This window comes from Ornithodoros turicata, chromosome 1, assembly GCF_037126465.1.
Source record: "Ornithodoros turicata isolate Travis chromosome 1, ASM3712646v1, whole genome shotgun sequence".
Taxonomy (NCBI): Eukaryota; Metazoa; Arthropoda; class Arachnida; order Ixodida; family Argasidae; genus Ornithodoros; species Ornithodoros turicata.
The window spans coordinates 131,599,792-131,621,715 of NC_088201.1; the positions used below are offsets into that span (position 1 = coordinate 131,599,792).

Genomic DNA, 21,924 nt, shown 5'->3' on the forward strand with positions numbered 1-21,924 from the left:
AGACAGTATCAGCTAAGTTAACATGATATTTAATTAAGAAACACGTTATTTCTGGAATGTTGAATCTAGATGTCCTCACCCTTAGGGTTGCGTACCAGACGAAGGCTGCTCCACAATTTGTCAAGTCGCACCGGTACATCGGTATTTGTTGCTCTGTAAATGTCTATCTCTCGATGCACAGAATATATCGCGATGTACACTTGATGACTGCTTGGATATGCTCTGGTCTCCCTTCAAATCCGCGTAAGCGGTGGATGGGGGCAAATGGGAGCCGGTCCCTCATATACCGGACAGGGGCCCTTTGATAACGCGGTCCGCCCCCGGGTGGGCCGTGTCTTTGAATGCGGCCGATAAAAAGGTCGTCGGGGCAGCACTGCTTGCAGTGCTGCTCCGGGAAGGTCTTTTCTTAGATCTCGATACACACAATACAGCGCGATGCACACTTGATGACTGCACAGAGCGATCTTGCTCCTTGAGAATTTTCTTTAGTTTTAACGCCATATATTTTTTCTTTTTTACATGGGGTGTAATGTGCACGAGTTTCGATTTCTACTTCACAACCGTATGCGTTTGCGTGTGTTTGTACTATGTGTGTGTGTGTCAAAAAAGTTTTCTTCCATCCAAAGGTGATTTTTCTAGTTCCCTCCTATTCAAATGCCTAGGCCTAGGTGTGATTTAATACAATGATGGTACTCATGCAGACCCTCATAGGGTAAAGAGCTGTACCCCTAAAGGTATGGGATATAGCCCTTTGTTGAGGACTATTTTTTTATACCTGTAAGGGGTGTGTAAAATAATACCTAAGAAGGGCTAAGTTATTGAGCAGGCGATCTAAAGGTATAGATTTTTCTCTGAGTCAAATGTTTCGATAGTACTGGGAGCGAGCAAACTGTGAGCGTGAGATATAGAGTGAACAAATAAGAACGTTCGCGTGCTGCTATCAGTGCAACGTATTTACGTAGCGTTCTTCAAGCGACAGAGTGAACGTATTTTCTTTACAGCTCTACTGAGCAGGAAATCACATTCGAGACGATAACTTGAATTAAAAACACAGTATTTGACAGCCAAGGATGTCAGGAATAATGTTGTTCGGTATACTTTGACTCGATGCCGATGCACAGGAATTGCAAAAACGCATCAGCCTTCGTCACCGTTACGAAAGTTTTACGCCCCACTATACTTAACGAACGTGCCCCCAGAAAATTTGTATTTCAGTATATGCTTCACAGAGTTCCCTCCTTCCAGGGTTCCTCCCAGGGTTCTCCTCCTCCGCCCCAGCGCCCAAGTGAGGCGGCCTGGTGGGGTACGCCATTTATATACTGGTTACACAGTGTTGCTGCACTGTAATAGATTTTGCAATGGATCTTGTACTGCCGCATGCTGCAAACCTAGTAATAATATGGAATGACCATTAATGCGTCTTGATATATCTTATAATAAGTGAATAAACACTAAAATGCTAGGGTGCTAATATATCCAGCACATATCCTGATATCCCTGAAATTCGTTAAATGAACCACCAGGAGACCAAATAAAAGGGTGAAAGCGCTACTCCTGTGGATATCCACTGGATGCGACTTGGGTCCACACGAAACTCCAGTGGATATCCAAATATTCATGACGATATATCTGCTGGAGATTTGTGGGACATTGGTGGTTTGCTGGGCACTGTGACGTCTTTCGCTTTCCATCTCCGACCTGCAACCGGGAGATATTCTCTCACGACCTTTTCCCAGGCTCAACTGCATGGTAGGGTATGAGTGTATATATAGTAGACGTAGCATTTGCCATGCAGAACCCATAACATGGGCGCAGGTCCTGCTATATGTGGTTCGGAATTGTGAAATAGAACTTTAAAAGAATGACATGTTCCTGTTTTGTGTGTACGTCTGTTTTTGCTTTTATGATAGTAAAATCACTCCTCTATCAATGCCAGAGTTATCCGTAATCCTTCCCTTTCTTTCCAGGGTGAACCCTCCACTTGCAAATATGAAGGAGTTCGCGGATGCGTTTCAATGCGATGCTAATTCGCCAATGGTTCAGAAGCACAAATGCCTACTGTGGTAGAAATATGTGCCAATAGGCACGCCATATCTTGGATAATAAAACCAACATGTGAACCTTATTTTGCATCTCTCCTTTGTAGGAATACTAGTCTTCAGAGAGCACTAGATGATCACGCATACTTATGATGCTGGTGAACACGCGCAAGTCACCCACAGTCAATCGCCGTTAAACCTCGCATTTGTAGAACGAGTGGCAAATTCTTCGAAATTGTCGTGAATCTTAACACGTACCTGAGACCAAAGTAACCCAGGAAGCGCATGGTGGGATAATAGACGTGTAACCGTGTCTAGGGCGAAACATTGGAGTTAAGACAACATATAGATGTCTTTTAGACATCTAACAGTCTATGCGTTATTTAGATGTCTACAACAAGTCATCTACTAGACATCGCTTAGACGTTGCACAGTAAACGTCTACTTTTTGACGTACAGTACACGTATAATTTCTTAAGCATGGTAGACGTCTAATTTTTTATGTCTAACAGCTGGTTAATTGTAGACAAAGAAAAAGACCTGTATAAGGCCACACGATGATGTCTTGAGTCCCGTGCCTTGATCTATGGGGCCAATATGGTGCCATGCGTAAGGTAACATACATCCTGTATCAGGCGATGTAGGACCTGCCTGAAGCAATACAGAATTTGATACAGATCAGTATCTCAAGTAAAACACATGTTTAATCCCATATGAGGCCATAGGGTACGTCCAAAGCCATAAGGTGTTTTTCACATCCTGCATAAATGCCTTTGGAGACAATCTAGACACATATGAGATGAACCGATGGGGGCATATATGTCCATTGTTGAAATGTACTGTAAAGGAATAACATAAGGTAAAATTATTTCACAAATGCTCCAGTGCTGCGACATATGTGGTCACCAAAAGCTTTAGTAAAGCTTTAGTAAAGAAATAATATAAGGTAAAATTATTTCACAAATGCTCCAGTGCTGCGACATATGTGGTCACCAAAAGCTTTAGTAAAGCTTTAGTAAAGAAATAATATAAGGTAAAATTATTTCACAAATGCTCCAGTGCTGCGACATATGTGGTCACCAAAATCTTTAGTTTCTAAGGTCTTCGCTGTACAGAAATGTACAATTCAAGTGCTGAAGTTAACACGATCTTCTAAAACGTGCCTTGACTTTAAAAAGTATATACGAGGGGTGTTCAAGTGAAACCGGGACTTTCTCTCTCCTGAGTGTATAAATGGCTCGCGCTACTTCTTTTCCGTCATTTTCACATGCGACAGGCCTCCGCGTTCACCACGTGGTGGTCAAAAGTTTGTGCAAAACACAAGACACGTACTGGACAAGATGGCCGACAACGACGTGAGCGTGCACATCGAACAGCAAATTGTCATGAAGTTTATCGTGAATGAAGGCGTAAAGTCATCTCAAATTCACAGAAGACTTCAGGCTGAGTATGGCCACGATACACTTAGCTGCAGCGAAGTGTTTGAGTGGTGCAAACGGTTCCGAGACGGCCGTACATCAGTGCAGGACGATCCCGGCCGGGGCGGCTCAGGGCCCAGTGTCAGAGTTCCTGAGAACATCCAACTTGCGGAGCGCCTGATCCTCAAGGACCGACGGATAACATGTCTCGAACTGACTCGAAAGACGGACCTTTCTGTGGGAACGTTGAACACTATCATTCACGAACACCTCCAGTTTCGGAAAGTTAGTGCCCGTTGGGTCCCGAGGCAGCTCTCATTGTCTGACCGGCAGAGAAGACTGGAAATCCTCCAAGAGCTAAGGTACCGTTTCGACACTGAAGGACAGCCGTTCCTTGATCGGATCATCACGTGCGATGAAACGTGGGTGCACCATTTCTAAATGCGCATCAAAACAGTGGAAGCATCCGGGCTCGCCAGCTCCCAAGAAGTTCCGAAGCACCCCGTCTCCGGGTAAGGTCATGACCACTGTTTTCTGGGACAAGGCTGGCGTTGTTCATGTTGATCTTCTGCCCAGTGTACCACCATCAGTAGTGCATATTACTGCCAGGTTCTCAGGGATGTGCATAAGGCGCTGAAGCAAAAGCGGCCGGGCCTCATCACCAAAGGAGTCCTCCTCCTACAGTACAATGCACGCCCGCATACCGCGCATCTCACAACACGCACCTCACAGGAACTTTGCTGGGAGTTGCTGCCACATCCCCCTTACAGTCCAGGCCTCGCCCCCTGCGGGCCACTAAAGGCGTTCCTTGGGGGCCGCCACTGGGGGCGACGACGAGGTCAAGAATGCGGTCCGATCATGGCTGTTACGCGCGGGTAAGGATTTCCACGCTGTTGGCATCCAAGCCCTCGTGAAACGCTGGCACAAGTGCATTAGTGCCCAGCTGGAGATTACGTTGAAAATAAAACTAATTTCTCGCCTGTAAGTTCATTTTACTTTTGCGAAAAATTAAAAGTCCCAGTTTGACTTGAACACCCCTCATACATGGCTCTATAGTTTGTATTGGTGCCCTCTCAGCTTAATACTAGTACGTTGGAATGAACACACGGCACTGTTTGCAAAGTTTATTCCAATCTATAACAACATTGCATGCAGTAGTATACGCACACCATCATTCAAGGTTCTAGCCTTCTGCAGTAGAAAATTAACATTCCTGACAAATGGGATTGATACGTAAATCCTCAGTGTTTCATGGGCAACAGAAAAAAAGCAAAAAGGAAAAAGTTCTTTCCAGATTGCTTGCTGTCTTGTCCCGCTTTTCCAGCCTTCCCTGTCCCCTCATCAGTGCACAATACTGATGTTGTTGACTTGCATAATAAGGATGTAAAAAGGCAACGAGGATGAAACAAATGACGCAGACATGCACTCACTTCCAATGCAATTTTACTGCATGTAGACTTGTTGGTATTGAGGGGCAGCAGCAGACAAAGACGGGTTAGAAAACATAGGACAGACACCACTACTGCCACGTGTGCCGACTGTTTTGTGTGTTCTAACCCATGTCTTTTTCTGCTGCTGCCCCTCAACACCAAGCATAATGTATCAACTACCCCCGACTTACTCCTGTCTATAGGTCCTGCTCCTGCCTCACATACTTGCTCACTTACTTCCAAACTTACACCAGCATTGGGAAGGTCATCCGTGCATAAAGCGGGTCACATCTCCATTCTTCAGCAAGGAACCTGAAAGGCTGGGTTTCCATTGCACTGTTGGCCAGACTAAACCTAAAAATAGATTGTGGAAAAATAATGTTTAAGGAAGTACAGGCAACAGGCAACAAGCGAGAACTGAGGCACTGCGGTGCAAACAGCCGGAGTCTGGTTGCAAGCATTAATGAAGTTAAGTTGCATAATGAAACTCTAAAGATTGCTCAGCAAAGGCGACATTGTCTTCTCTGAATTCGGAAACCCATGGGGACAACACATTACACACGGTTTCTCACCACATTTCGGCAAAAATTTGACAGCCGAAAATCAGTCGCTGTGCAAAAGTGCGCTAGCTGATATTTACATTTCCGGGGCTGTTGGACCCGTCCAAGTACCCTCCCTCATGTGTAAAAAGAAAACAAACTATGCCCCAGTCATACCTTTCGCCTTTATCAACGTGTCTGTTATCAGTAGAGCCCGGATTCTTTGGCAAATGCCTATTTTTTTCGTGTGGTCGTAATAGTGCCTTTTCAATACAGGAGCACGAATTGGGTGCTGGGGAACCTCCTGTATCGTTTTGAGAGTGCCTATAAATGTCTATTCCGACATTAGTGTCTATATTGGTGTAAGTGCCTAAAACTCCGATTAAGCATGGAAAATTGCCTAGAATGGCCCTTAAGCAGTGGCGACACTCCGTTCTGCAGGCGAAATTGACATCGGTCACCTCGCACGACATTTTGAAAGAATCGATAAGCTTCAAAGAAGCGATTATCTCAAAGGTATTGGAATGTAATCCGGGAATTGAAAATTGGTTATACCGTACACTCGCTTACTCGTTCTTTCTCTCCCTTCCAGAATTGTGTTGTTGTTGTTGTGTGGGTCCCTGAAAATATAGGCATGTTTCGTAACGGATTTGTCGAAAACTCTCAGCGCTATTGCGTGCTTACATCCAAAAGAGCTTTTTAGTTTACATGTTTCCTTTTTTTACAACTAATTTGATACACGGTAAAATGCTGGGGAAGGGATGTCACGTGCGAAGGTAGGTACAATCTCTGCAGTTTTGCAACCTTTCGGGATGCTGCCCCCCTTTCCTGCAGTCAGTGCCAGCAAGGCACATGAGCGAAAATGACGTCCCATCCAGTGTGAGGAGTGATCCATCTTGATCACCCATATTTGCTAGCTGTTGTGAGCCTTGTCGCAATGCCGAAAACGAAATCTATAAGCCGGGATTTAAAAAATGCAAATTAAGAAATTTGAGACTAAAGCTTTCGATGTTCGAAGCCCATCTCGAATATCGCCACTATGCTGGCCGCGACAAGTCCCTCTGAAGTGTCGTGGAACAATGGCAGTGGCTATAGATGCCTTGTGACCGTACTAGGATGGATAGGTTTTGCATTTCGTGCAGTAAAAAGATTAGCGAAACAGCCGCAACTCCCATTTAAGGTAAGTAGCCGTAAGGCTACTTGCGGATGGAACTGTTTTATTCACTTTGTTTTTGCACTTTCAGTACCGCAGATTGAAAAAAAAAAAATCAACAATTTGTAGTGCCTATAATGCCCTTTTTAGTGCCTAAATCGGGATTTTTAGGGCCTTGTATAGGTGCCTAGAACAAGGATTTTTCCGCCTAACAATCCGGGTTATCAGCAGTCAACCACTGATAATGATGGACTGGGCGAGACCCTCGCTTGGAATAGATCTTTGTCATTCCTTTCCACTTTGCCTCGATAAAGGTGGAGCAAAGACTTTCGCAGAAGCAAATTTCACCCGTATGGCAAAAGGGCAAGGGTGCAGGCCAGCTGGTACATGGTGAAAAAATTTGGAACCCGAGAAAGGGACAGAGGAGGGAAGTTTTCGAGAACGTGTCGTGTCGTCCCTCCTCTGTCCCTTTCTCGGGTTCCAAATTTTTTCACCCGTATGCTTCGTCCAGCTACTGATTTTCGGCTGTCAAATTCTTATATAAATATTCTGAAAAAACACGTCGTTTTGATTTTAATAGTGTGTTATGACCATAAAGTTGTCGCCATTGCGCTTGGAAGCTTTTTACTTTAATTATACAATTAGCCCAATTAAAATGTGACAGAAATACAAATGACCTTAACGTATGTCAAGTATGTATAGGTGTAATTTAAAGTAGTTTCAGCATTTGCAAAATCTATTTTTACGAATTTAATTACATCCCCTCGTCGAACACCCTCTATATAGGTTGATTATTTTTATTTGTGACAGAAATCTTGTGAAAAAATCTAGAAGAGCAAAATAGATGCAGATTTTGCAGGCGTATTCTACGGCCAGGCTAACATCCTCTGAAAGAAAGTATGGAACTACGAGATTACTAACTAATTACCTAAAATTCAGTAATGAACTCTTTAATTAGGTGATTTAGGAGAATTCGGGAGATCAGAATTTAGAGGCCATCCTGGTTGAAAATCATTCCACGTTTAAAAAATCCTGAAACATACACGTGCGTGAAGATATCCACCCCAAAATGTTGACATGCAAATGAGCCGAAATTGCGGCGACCTGGAACGCAGGGGTACAGCCCTCATTTCACTTCAGAGGGCCACGTGATTTGGAGCGATGGATATGCATGTGATCAAAACTCGAGACGCATGTGATTGAAACTCATCTGCGTGTTTTGTCCACATTTGTAAAATGCATAAATGCACCAATGTGTAGAGCGAGCCAGGTACATCTAATCAATATATTCAAGGTATATGCTATAGGTGTTGTCTATAGGTTTGGCGGATATCTATATATTAGCTAAACTAGTCGTTATACAAACACACAGTTGAGGAAACATCAAAATTACTTTTCCGAAACCTTTCCGTTGCTTATTCACGTGCTTTCCTATGTGGAAATACTGTGCATGTACAAATACCAACTGCATGGCTATGCTTTACAATGGCAACACATTTCCAATGGAGCTCACTTCCTGCTCTTGGCTGCTCAACTTCCAGGAGGTGTCTGCAGAATGCCGCTGTGTCAGTCTTCGTTGTCATGCACTGTCGGCATGTTTCGTCCAGACGAACATTCTCTCAGCACCTTGCATATAGAAACGAAAATTTCAGCTTGAACCACCGCGGACAAGAAAACACAGAACAAAGCTACATATAACAACAAAGCAATAAACATATAAATAAATAAATAACTCTAGTATTCCGCGAATGGTAGCTCCAAGGACCTTTCCTTTTAATTGTGTCCGGGAGTGGGGGAAAGCGTGTGTATTTTGCCAGGGAAAGTCAACCAGAAACAGCATGCTATTCCTTGTTTCTGAGGTACATATAACCTTACCTTACTTCTTGCATGTGGTTTTCATTGTATCACGTGGTTGCAGTTGTATGCACTTGTGATGTTCCGACTCGTTACGTAAGGGCCGTGACACAGGCAGCACCAAAGGTGATTCGATCCTATTCTTAATGCTTACATTCGACTTTGGATGATTGTGCAATGTATACATATGACACAGGAGAACATACAGCAAATGATCCACTTGCTAGGGATACCAAGTTGCGCACTTCCAGGACAACAAGAGCAGCATTCAGGGACACCCTCTCTGAAACCCGGCTTGACCTGATAGCAGAGGACTACGGAAGGAAGCTAAGTTTACAGGGTGGTGGGTGAGTACGTGAGGAGGAACAGATCTGGGCAGGGAGAGGAGGACATATCTGAGGCGAACAATTCCCTTTTCGCGCCCCGACCTGATAACAACACCGATAACACGCCCGGGAGCATTCGCGTAAGATAAAGAATAAGACGTGATCTATAACTGTGGGAATGAGCATGGGACTTTCCAGATATCGAGAGATTGCCGGATGAAATTGGCACGTTGGCGCCTGTGATAGCCTTCTGGACGACAAATTGACTAAATGCGAGTTCTAAGAGTGCAGCAAGGACAGCAGCTACGGTCCGCAGACGATACACAGACTACGTAATTTTATGATGATACCGTCAGTATCAAATTGGTATCAAGAGTTATTACGAGCTAAAATAGAGGAAACTGACAAATTGGCGCCAGTGAGTGCCACTTGGGCGACGATTTGGCAAAATGTTTGAAGTATATAGATTGGGCTGGTTGGTGTAAATCCACAAGCGACCAAAGAACAAACACGAAACAACAACAGAGCGACTTGTGTGTGATCTTGTCTCCTGTTTGTTCTTTGGTCGCTTGAAAATGAATGATTTGACCAAACGCTACTTCGCAGGCTCTAGCAAGGGAAACAGGTATGGGCCGCGGACTCATAGCTATTAAGCATGGATATACAGACTACGTAATTAAGTGATGACATCTTTGATATCACGTTTATATCCACAGTTATTACTAAATGAAATGGAAGATATGGACAATTTGGCGATGGGTGAGTGGTGGCGTCTGCGAGTGGCAATTATTTGATCAAACGCGACTTCTTTGGACCAGAGATTTTGGAGCAGAACTAAATACCAGATTTGGAGATAACGCTAAACGAGTGCTACGCGCCCTCAAGTACGTTATTTATTTCTCGCTTAAGATGAAGCAATGCTTAGATCACGGCAATCAGGGCTGTCACACACGCGGGCCGCATGTGCATGGCTTGCAGTCAGCTATTCTGTGTCCCGAGGGCTCTTGACCACTAAATAGAATAAAGCTGCCCCCCCCCCACACACACACACACGCACACACCAATAATGAAGAATTCGGAATGAAACCAGGTTTTCAGGCATTGTTTTTACCCTTGCTCGATGTAGTGCTGCTCCTGTCGACGTTAGGAAGTACATTCACATTCGAGCAGTTCTTGTGACTCATGAACCTCAACAAGTAGTTATAGCGATCTGGTCTGAACGTGCATTTTGATAAACTACACTGTAAGTAATATGATAATTGAGAAGTAATAGTGGAGACAAGTGCAGAGAATGACATCTTAATTATTACACTAAGTTTAAGGGATTACAGCATAGCAGCAGCCTCTCCGGATATCATGCGCGAAAAACGATATACGGAGCACAGAGAGGCGCAGAGAAAAAAATGAAAAAAAAATAGATGGAGTAGTTATGTACGAGGGTCATTGTGTGAAAATTTTTAATTATTTCTCTTTCCCTGATTTTGTTTTCTTTTTCACGTTGAAAATGCAAGCAAAATCAACAATACAGTGTGTAAACCGACAATTTCAGTGCTCCTGAACGTTGGGATAATCGTTAGTGAAGAACTGTGTACGAAGAACTTGCAACGCCTTTCAAATTTTCAATGTCTCATTTGGAAAAGAAGCTCATTTGTTTCTGTTGGTGTGTCAAGTGAAGTTTTTCATTGACGAATTGTATATGCGGATGCCTAATAACTATACCGCTCAGCTGTTTACGCTAAGGTACTTTGCTATAATTACGGTCCTTTCCAGGGTCATTACCCCCACCCCCTAGGGAGGTTTACACTCCCCCTGAATTTTTCCAACCACTCCCCTGTAATTCATGAGATTTCCCGATACAGCTTGGCCACCAATGCATATACCCATAGATATGTATCCATATAGACATACCACCCTATGGTTCGCTCCACTCGAAATCACGCAGACATCTTATCACGCCGGGTACCGCATCTTGGCTTCTATGCGCATTGATGATAGTGCCAGCCGCAACAACAATGACAAAGAAGAAATTGTCGTTCCTCTTCGCTGCTGATACGAGTTGCGCAACGGACTAAAAGCTGATACCTTCCGTTTGAATTCAGCATGAGAGAGCCGCGACGATATGGCAAGGAAAAAAACTTGCCAAGATACGGGGCACAAAAGTGAACTTGCACGGCAAATCGCCGGCAGTCCGAACATTTACACGGCAACAGACACCTACGAGCACTGGTGCTAAAGTCTGAGGAAAAGACATCATAGATGAAAATACATATCCGTTACGAAGCCGTTTGAATTTCACTGTTCATGGTAATCAACCAATTTTTCTCGAAGTGCAGCACGCATAAAGAAGTCCATGATTCGCTTACACGTCTACCTGCAAGAAATGACCCACAGTCTCCTTCTGAAACATTGCATCTGCACTTGCCAACATGTTTGAGAAAAGTAAAAAGTAACCTTTCTGCGACCCCGATGATGGCAGGGGCAACCAAGGAATACACCACAAAGAGTCACTGGTGTATTCTGCATAGCGAAGACATTATCAACGACTTATACTAGGCCCTTGTACTGGGATTTTAACAGTGGTGACCGCAAAATTTGGAAAAGGCGCCGGCAGAGCCCTCTAAAACGGGCAAAACCCTTTGTATCATGGTGCCAAATGCATATTCGAGACGGCTTTGCTATTGCCCTTCCCACTGGGATTGTAACGGAGGCGACCGCAAAACCCGTAAAAGACCGCAGCAGAGCCCCTTTAGAACGGGCGAAACCTCTTTAATCATGGTTCCAAAGATATATTAGCAACGGCTTATGATGCTCTTCTACAGGGATCGCAACAGAAGCGACCACAAAATTCGGAAAAGGCAGCAGCAGAGTTCTTTAAAACGTACGAAACCGCTTGTATCATGGTACCAAAAGGCATATTCATGACGGCACCTTTCTACCGGAATTGCGCAAGAGGGGACCGCAAAATTTTGATACGGCGGCAGCAAGGCCTTTTAAAACGGGCGATACTCCCTGTATCATGGAGCGAAAGAAAGAAAGTTATCAGTGGCTTGTGCAATGCTATTCTGCTGGAGTTATAACACAGGCGATCGCCAAATTCGGAAAACGTGGAAGCAGAGCCCTCTTAAACGAGCAAAACCCCTTGTGTCATGCTGCCAAAGACATATTATCAACAACTTATACTATGTCATTCTACCGAGATCATAACACAGGCGACCGCAAATATCGGAAAAGGATGCAGCATAGCCCTTCAGAACGGGCGAGACCCCTTGTATCATGCTGCCGATGACATGTCATCAATGGCTTGTGCTATGCCCTTCTACTAGGATTGTAACAGAGACAACCGCAAAATACGGAAAATGAGGCAGCAGAGCCCTTTAAAACGGTCGATACCCCTTGTATAATAGTTCCAAAGTCATATAAGTATACACAACGGCTTATGCTATTGCCATTCTACTGGAATTATAACGGATGCGGCGGCAAACTCCATAAAAGGCTACAGCAGAGCCCTTTAAAACGGACAAAAACCCCTTTAATCACGGTGGCAGACATTTTACACACATATAAAGACGCGACGGCTTATGTTATGCCCCTCTCCTGTGATTGCATCGGAAACCACCGCAAAATTTGGAAAAGGCGGCAGCAGGGCCCTTTACAATGACTCAAATGATATGTATCATGGTGCCAAAAAGATACTATGAACGGCTTGTACTGGGATTGTAACAGAGGCTACCGCAACGTTCGGCAGCAGATCGAGCCCTTTAAAACGTGCGAAGCCTCTTTAATCCTGGTGCCAGGGCGTACATGGAGAGGTCGCGTTTGAAGAAACTGCTTCCAAAACGACACTCGCTAAGCAAAAAGCGTCCTAAGCCGATTTTGTAGTATGTATATGTGAAAGTAAGATCACGGGGTTTGAACGCCGTATCTTGTTCCCCTGTTGCACCCTGAGAGGGCGCGTTTTACAAAATCGCTTCCAAAATGGCACTCGAAATGGCCAAATGGCCTATTTCATCAACTTCGGGGCTTTGTATATTTTGATATAACAATAATATTAAAGATGTCCAAAGCTGATTTTCTAATGTGTATATCTGAAACTAAGATCATGGGGCTTGAAGCCCGTACATTGTTCCCCTGTTGCACCATGACAGGTCGAGTTTGACAAAATCGCTCCAAAACGGCACTCGAAATGGCCAAGTGGCTAATTTCGTCAACTTTGGGGCTTAATATCATTTGATATAACAATAATATTAAAGATGTCCTAAGCTGATTTTGTAGTATGTATATGTGAAAGTAAGATCACGGGGTTTGAACCCCGTATCTTGTTCCCCTGTTGCACCCTGAGAGGTCGCGTTTGACAAAATGGCTTCCAAACCGGCACTCGAAATGGCCAAATTGCCAATTTCGTCAACTTCAGGGCTTAATATCATTTGATATAAAAATAATATTAAAGATGTCCTAAGCTGATTTTGTAGTATGTAAATGTGAAAGTAAGATCACGAGGTTTGAACCCCGTTCCCTGTTCCCCTGTTGCACCCTGAGAGGTTGCGTTTGACAAAATCGCTTCCAAAACGGCACTCGAAATGGCCAAGTGGCTAATTTCGTCAACTTTGGGGCTTAATATCATTTGATATAACAATAATATTAAAGATGTCCTAAGCTGATTTTGTAGTATGTAAATGTGAAAGTAAGATCACGAGGTTTGAACCCCGTTCCCTGTTCCCCTGTTGCACCCTGAGAGGTTGCGTTTGACAAAATCGCTTCCAAAACGGCACTCGAAATGGCCAAGTGGCCAATTTCGTCAACTTTGGGGCTTAATATCATTTGATATAAAAATAATATTAAAGATGTCCTAAGCTAATTTTGTAATATGTATATGTGAAAGTAAGATCACGGGGTTTGAACCCCGTACCTTGTTCCCCTGTTGCAGCCTGAGAGGTTGCGTTTGACAAAATCGCTTCCAAAACGGCACTCGAAATGGCCAAGTGGCCAATTTCGTCAACTTTGGGGCTTAATATCATTTGATATTAAAATAATATTAAAGATGTCCTAAGCTAATTTTGTAATATGTATATGTGAAAGTAACATCACGGGGTTTGAACCCCGTACCTTGTTCCCCTGTTGCACCCTGAGAGGTCGCGTTTGACAAAATCGCTTCCAAAACGGCACTCGAAATGGACAATTTTATCAAGTTGTATAGTTTAATATAAAAGCGATATAAAATACAAAACGGTATCATTTGTATATTGCTCACTCAAAATAAAGTTGTCTGTTCTGTCAGTCCCTTCGAGTTCTGGAAAAAATGACCGTTCTCGTTTCGAACTCCCTGAGACCGGCCGTACAGTCTCAGCGCATCCGTATTACGATAATACTGGGACTTAGTCCGTCGAGCGCCTAGGAGGGGAACCCTGTCTGAGTCGCAACTTTGAAGGCCCTGGGTGCATCTGGATTAACACTCACACATCGTGCCGTGGTTGGTATGTGGCCTGGAGGACGTGCTGAACGAAAATAGGCGATGACATTTCCAGAATTTGACTGCCTTTGTCGAAAAATTGTAGTCTAAACATGGGCGATGTGCAAAAATCGACGGAATCCCCATAGGCGCAATGCATTAAAATTCATTTGGCCAGGGTGCACTAGGCTTATATTCTGCTGGCGCCTTTCATGTCTCCAGGGGTTCTTTACATGGTGTTCTTCTCTATTAGACGATGACATCTTTAAAATTTTATTCTGTTTTGCTGTTAATTGGCATAAACGCTGTCTCCCATTGAATTCACATCCTGTAAGGCCGCTTCCCGCATAGCGGCTGAGTATAGTGACGGAGTGCGCCGGCGGGGGGGGGGGGGGGGGGTGACCGCGAATTTTGGGATTGGTGGCGAGAAACTATTTGAAATTGTCATGAAAGTACACAGACCTCACAAACCAAGGGAAGCTTTTTGTACCTGGTGTGGGGGTTCGAGTGACTAACCTACATAATGCGGATAGCTTTAGATTGCTAACTAGCACCAATGAAACTCATAAGCATCAATTGAAAATCCACAGCGCGGTACTTGTAGCATGCAAAGTCAAAGTTAGCAACTGAAGTTTTATAGCACACCAGAAAGCGATTAGACTGTCACTAGCATGTTACATCATGCGTGGACTAGAAAGCAAAGTCCGCTCCCAGACGGAAATTTTCTGCAAGTGGAACCACTTGCAAGTGGTTTATGAAAAGATTTCCACTTTGGAGAACCACTTGGTAATCACCCACTCGAAAAAAAAAAAAAAAGAAAAACACTTGCAAGTGGCTTCACTTCAAAAACCCACTTGCAAGTGGTTCCATTTTGGCAACTTACTTGTATTCAGCCATAGACATATAGCTGGGGACATACTTTTATTTCACTTTTACATTCACAACTGCTTTTGTGGCAATGTAAGGCAGAACTCAGGTGCAGCACGAGAGTGTTGGTATATGTACCACGAATATTAAATCAAAAATTGTTAGGAACATGGTGACAAATGTGCATGCAGAAATTCTCTGCATTCTTATACAGGGTGTCTCAGTTAAATCCCCGGGCTAAATATCTCGCGAACGGGTGCACCAATCGAAGAACTTTCTTTTTTGCAAGTTAGTATCTGTCCGATACCACCTACAGGCTGACACCGTGTGAATGTGTGGGAGACGCTCATTATTTAAATAAAATTTCAAATTAGTTTCGTGAAAAACATAACTTCTAAAGCAGGGCGGCGGCGGCATTAAAATGAGTACAACCCCTCTTGGGACCTTCACTGGACATGTTTTAGAGAAATATCTGCCAGCGAAGTGGGTCGTTTGTTGCAGTAATTAATTGGTTTCGGTTTACACATTTTTGTTGCGGCTGGTAGCGGTGAAGCGCAAAAGGACGCTCTTCCACTCCCTTGCCCACCAGTGAATTACGCGTTCTTGAGCTTACTTCGCAACGGAGAGTGCTGAAGAAAAAGTAACAGCGTCAGACAGGCTACGCGAGTCCCCACCCCGGGGGGGGGGGGGATATGTTTATTACGAAAGAAAGAAAAAGAAGGCAGGCAAAAAGGAAAGGTCAGCCGGACAGAAGTCGACTTGCTATTCCTTGTAAAAAAAGGAAAAAACATCTGACCGATATGCACCTTTTATATGTTATGATCGCACGGACGAAACACAGTTAATCCCATAGTGCCTTGATATCACATGCTTTCATTTTTTTTTCTCCAGCACTTCCCATAGCGAAGTAAGCTCAAGAACACGCGATTCATTAATGGATAAGGCAGTCGAACAGCGTCCTTTTGCTCTTCTCCACGACCAGCCGCTACAAAAATTTGTAAACCGAAACCAATTAGTTGCTGGTACAAATGACCCGCTTCGGTGGCAGATTTTTCTTTAAAAGGTGTCCACCGAAGGTCCCAAAGGGGGTAGTACCCATTCTAATGCCTACGGCGCCCTGCTTTAGAAGTCATATTTTCCACGAAACTCATTTGAATTTTTATTTAAATAATGAGCCCCTCGTACTCATTCACACGGTTGCGTGGCTTGTAGGTGGTATCGGACAGATACTTGTAAAAAAGAAAGTTATTCGATTGGTGCACCCTTTCGCGAATTATTTAGCCCAGGGATTTAACTGACACACCCTGTATACCGTCAGCTATGCGCAGTTCAGCACTGTATCAACATCCTATCCTGCTGCACAATGATTTCTATTGGGGCACTGTCCAGCACAGATGCATTTTTATGTGTCGCCAACAGGGCCCTATCCTCGTCAAAGTAATCGACATCGATTACTTAGGTCTCTTCTGTCATAGGCGCACAATCCAAAAAGGCATGAACATTAAAAGTGGTTGACACCTTTTATCAACTAATGGCCCAACGTGTTACCTTGGGATGCGGCCCGCCTTATCGGTGTTTCCTCCTGCTCACCCTGCCTTGTTGCTTCGATTCTTTGATGTCGGAAACGGAAAACTCTTTTTTGAATTCAGCGGAAAATGTGCGAAAAAGCACGCTCGTAATTTCCTTTTTTGCTGTTTGTCATTTTTCATGACGTACAGGTGTGCAAGACGGCAATGTTTGTGTGACACAATGATTGTACTTGGCATTTATAATTGCGGTATGTGGCCGTGAGATGGCGCAGATGGCAGGTGGCAGGCAGAGCCGTATATTAAAAGTAAAATATACGGCTCTGGTGGCAGGCGACAAAACACAAAACGACAAAACCCACAAAGGATATCATGCAAGGGATCGAACGGACAGTGTGGCGTGAGTCGTGAACGCGTTTATAAGAAATCGGTTTGTGCTTTAAATCATGAGCTTGAGCTTATTTTTCATTTTCCTGTGTGTTCGTGTGCTCAATATGCGAAATGATGTTACGAAGTCGCATTTCAATATGCTTCTTTTGCTCGTGAGCTAAATGAGCTCGGGTGGTAATCGTACCGCAAATGAGTGTTGATAGTTTTACTCAACAAACAGTGAGCTTTGATCCATGAGTTTTTTTGTGTGCACACCGCTATATTGCAAGAACATTGATTGTACGACGCTTCGAAAAGCGCGCCACTCTCACGCAAACGAGGCGGCGATCCGCGCAGAGAAACTGTGTTATGCGGTGAAGCGCGTTGTGCAGCGATATGCTTCTATCATTATTAAACAAAAATGAAGAAAGTTATTAATTTTTTGTTGTGACGAGTCCCAGAGGCCCTCCCGCAAGGCATTCGTTGCGCTATGCAGGACACGGTAGTCCTGTCTAACAGGGTAACAAGTCGCGTCGATCATTCTCCAGCAATTAACCACCTTAGAGCACTACGTCGCCGAGCAGAGAGATCGGCTCGCCAAACTGGGCTACTTCCTGACATTGTGGCATATCGCCGGATGAAAGCTAAGGTAACACGAGAACTTAAGAGAGAAGACCGGAAGCGTTGGCGTAAGTTTTGTCAACACCTTTCACCATTTGACCCGGCCTCAAAAATCTGGAGGACAATGCGAGCTCTGAAGAATGCACCCCCACCAAAGAATCCTCTCGCAGCATTGGCTATCGTTAAGGGTGTAGACGAAATCACGCTCGCGACACATTTCTCCGTCGTCCTATAACGACACCGGCGGCTGCCTCAACGTCTGCGGTACGCAACAGTTTTGTCCAGAGCTTGACGACAGAAATTCACCAAGACTGGCCCCGTCCACCGGAGGTTATGGACCGTGGCTTTACTCTAATCGAGCTAAAGACTGCATTGAAACTTGTGAATATGCGATCGTCCCCAGGACTAGATAAAATCACCTATGCCGCACTGCGAAACCTTGACGAGCGGTCGCTCCAAGCTCTCCTTCATGTTTATAATACGTCTTGGCGACAAGGATCCATACCATCTACCTGGAAGAGGCATTAGTTGTCCCCATCCTCAAGCCAGGCAAACCCCCCAAGTGCCCTATCCTCCTTTCGCACTATGAGAGAGAGAGAGAGAGAGAGAGAACTACATGAGCTAGACAAGCTGTATGGGAAAACTGATGGAGAGAATGGTTTTGTATCGCCTCGACTGGCGGCTCGAAAAACAAGGTGTGTTCCCTCAAGAAATAGCTGGATTTCGTCGCCACCGAGGCTCCATGAATCCAGTTCTCGACCTAGTCTCTACAGTCCAACATGCTGGTGCTCATCGGCGGATCGTTGTATCGGTCTTCCTGGACATTAAGTGCGCATATCAGTCTCGCACATCTGTGTGATCCACGCCTTGCGGTTTTTTGGAGTATCTCGTCTACTCTTCAGCAGGCTGTACGATTTCCTTACGGACCAAACTATCGCTGTCCGCTCATCCCACGGCCAAAGCCCTAAGCACCCTGTTCATCAAGGCATATCCCAAGGAAGCATTCTCAGTCCTACACGCTTTAATGTGGTAATGGCAGGCCTAAAATCGATAATTCCTCGCAAAGTAGCACTCCCTGTGTATGCCGATGGCGTTGACCTTTGGACAGTAGGCAAGTCACGACCAGCCACTCAGCGGCGTTTTCAACAAGCTTAAACAATGTCCATCTCCACCTTACGAGATTCGGAATGGACCTTTCGCCCGAAAAGTGCGTCGAGCTCCCTTTCACTCACAAGGCTATAAGTAATTTCCCTCTTTGGGTGGGTACAAAGAAGCTCGAGCCTGTGCGTTCCCATCGCTTCCTTGATGTGGTCCTGGACTCATACCTGCGCTGGACTCATTAAGCACCTTGAAAACGAAAGTGCAGTGATGGCCAGAGTTCGAGGTAACTCGTTACAGGTAACTTGTTGCTGTAACTAAGTTCCTTTTTTTTGTAACTTGTAGCTTAGCTCGGCACTTTTGCGCCGTGGTAACTTTCAGAGGAACTCGTTTCTTTTTCAGGTAACTTTGCCAAAGTAACCTAAGCCAAGTTCAAAGTTACTTTTAATTCGCTTTTCACACACGTCCACTTATTTTCTTGCTTTCTCTACGGTTCATTCATGGCATTTTATGCCACTGAACGTGATATTCAATCAATGACAGTATTCTATTGAGGAAGTAAGAACCGCTGCCATTGAAATTAAGCTGAACCATTGTGAGCCCACAGGGCGTAAGATGCAAAGCGTTCGAATTGTTGGACATCAACGAAAACGATCTAAGCGTGTTGCACTTCTCCGCAGGCAACTCAAGGTCTACCTCAACTGCTCACATGTGCTGCACCTGTGTAGTGCTATTTTGTGACCGAAGTAACTTGGAAGTAACTCGTTTTTTTTTTAAGTAACGCCGTAACTGCCAGTTGGATTTCAGGCTGAAGAACTTCGTTATTAACTTAGTTACATTTTTCACACGGTAACTTAACTCGTAACGGGTTCTTTATGACGGGTAACTTCTCAATCTATGGTAATGGAAAATTGCTAAAAATTGGGCTGTCCTGTATTTCATACTTTAAAAGCGATAAAAAACCTCGTGCCGGGAAACAAATAAAAGGACGACACAACACACAGCACAGAGTGACGAACGAGGATTTTTATTTACAAAACCTGCTTCTTAAATATCCTGAGCCAGGAAACGCCGCAAGGTTACCTATCACACCCTCAAACCTGCCTAGTGCCTTTATCTTTTTCAAAAGCACAGGACTTACCAGGAGTGTCTCCTGTTAGAACCTTCCAAAAACTCCTCGACTGGATCAGTTAGCAGCACTGAAGGCACACTCACGCACCTGTTCCCCGCATTTTTGTCCGTAATACTTCATGATATAATAAAGCACCTCCCTTATTACTCTTATATAAAATTTTGGTCTCATGGAAATTAGCAACACACCCTTGACAGCTTTTTAAATGTTTAGCATTTAAACAGCTTAACAGTTTAACGCGGGTCTGCCCGCGTTTTTTTAATTTCCTTTAAATTAGAGGGCATCCCATGTCAGCTTGTTGCAGTTTTGGATGCACTTCACGCACAGACGGAGAAAGGGGGATAGCTTTTTCACAGGTAAGCTCTTCATGTTGAGGAAAAATCGTGATTCGTATCGCATGCATCTGACAACTCGGAGTTGCTTGCACTGCTACTCCGCTGGTGCCATTAAAGACTAAAAATTATGTTTGGCTGCTCCTATAAATCTCAAAACCATGTATTTTCTATAAACAATGTGATTGTGCTATACAGGTTCCCTCACAGTCACCCAGCTGTGCCGAAGAAGCCGAAGCAGAACCTGGGTCGCTAAAATTGGGGCCCCATCTAAATCTTCGGTGCTCTGCAGCAGACACTTTGAGGAGACCTGTTTCGATCGTACAGGGCAAATTGTGCGACTCTTGAGTGATGCTGTGCCTAACAATTTTGACTTTCCTCAGCACCTCCTAAAAGAAAACACAATACAGTAACACATTAGAATTTGCTGGGGTACCTGTGGAAATGTGCCGTAGTTCTAAATGTGGTAGTTGATCCAACGAGCTCAGTACACGTCTTCAGAAGTATAACATCAGTCAACATACATATGGCAGAACTACATGGAACAAAATTAATGGTATAAAACAATTTACATTCCCGGTTAGACTACGTGTCAATTTTTGTAGGCTCATGACAATGAAAGAAACAGCTTCCTAACAAAATTTTGTGATATTGAGGTTCCACAATTTCTCAATTTTAGTTGCAACACCACACGAAAACCGAACAACAAACGAAAACCACACACATAAAAAATGGAACTACCTTACAATAACAAACAGTGTAAACCCTTTCTGAGCAAAAATTATTAATTTTATAGGTTGACATTTACCGAATTTCTTCATGCGTATGCTCCCCGTGCACGACACCTACGACCCCATATTCGGAGTACAGGCAGTGGAGAAGAAAAAGAAGGCAATTACCATGAAAAACTACAGGAGCACCGCTGAAGTACGTTTGGAATACACTATCAGCACACTGATTTCTAAGAAAGATGCGTGCTAATCAGCAATGAGGAGAGTTTCAAGCGCAACAAATTCTCCAAATCAAACTGCTTCGCATTGTTTCCAATGTGAGCAGCCTGCGCCATTGGGCCCTCCAACATGGCGGCCGGATGCCGCACCTCTCTCTCACGAGCCCCTCTCCTATGCGCGATCCAGCCTTTATACATAGAGATCAGTGAGCCGCTACGTTATTTTTTTACGTCAGCTGAAAAGTGACAATCGCGCATGAAAGCATTTGTTCTAAAGCGCCTTCCAAAAACCACGTGCAAGAACGAAACTCTCGTATTTCCGATCTAGAGGGAAAAACAAGATGGCGGAATGTGTCGAATAGTGGCGTGCTTGTGGCGCCGCCGCAGTCGTGTTCGGCATAAAGAAAGGACAATATAACACGAGCGTCTACGTTTTTTTTTTTTTTTTCTTTACGTCAGCTGAAAAGCGAGAATCGCGCATGGAAACATTTGTCTGAAAGCGCCTTCCAAAAACCACGTGGGAGAACGAAACTTTCATATTTCCGATCTAGAGGGGAAAACAGGATGGCAGAATGTGTCGCATAGTGGGTTCCTTGTGGCGCCACCGCAGTCGTGTTCGGGATAAAGAAATGACAATATAACAAGAGCAGCTACGTTATTTTTGACGTCAGCTGAAAAGCGACAATGGCGCATGGAAACATTTGTCCTAAAGCGCCTTCTAAAACCACGTGCGAGAACGAAACTCTCATATTTCCGATCTAGAGGGAAAAATAGGACGGCAAAATGTGTCGAACAGTGGGTTGCTTGTGGCGCCGGCGCAGTCGT

General features: G+C 44.3%; 1 protein-coding gene across 1 annotated transcript in view; it reads left to right on the forward strand.

Moving 5' to 3' along the window:
- LOC135385423 (membrane metallo-endopeptidase-like 1) overlaps positions 1 to 2,125 on the forward strand; it is a 214,863-nt gene extending 212,738 nt beyond the window's left edge. The window contains exon 20 of the mRNA XM_064614730.1: positions 1,968 to 2,125. Coding sequence (XP_064470800.1) covers positions 1,968 to 2,067 — 100 coding nt within the window. The 3' untranslated portion in view covers positions 2,068 to 2,125. The remainder of the gene's footprint in view (positions 1 to 1,967) is intronic.
- The last annotated feature ends 19,799 nt before the right edge of the window (positions 2,126 to 21,924 follow it).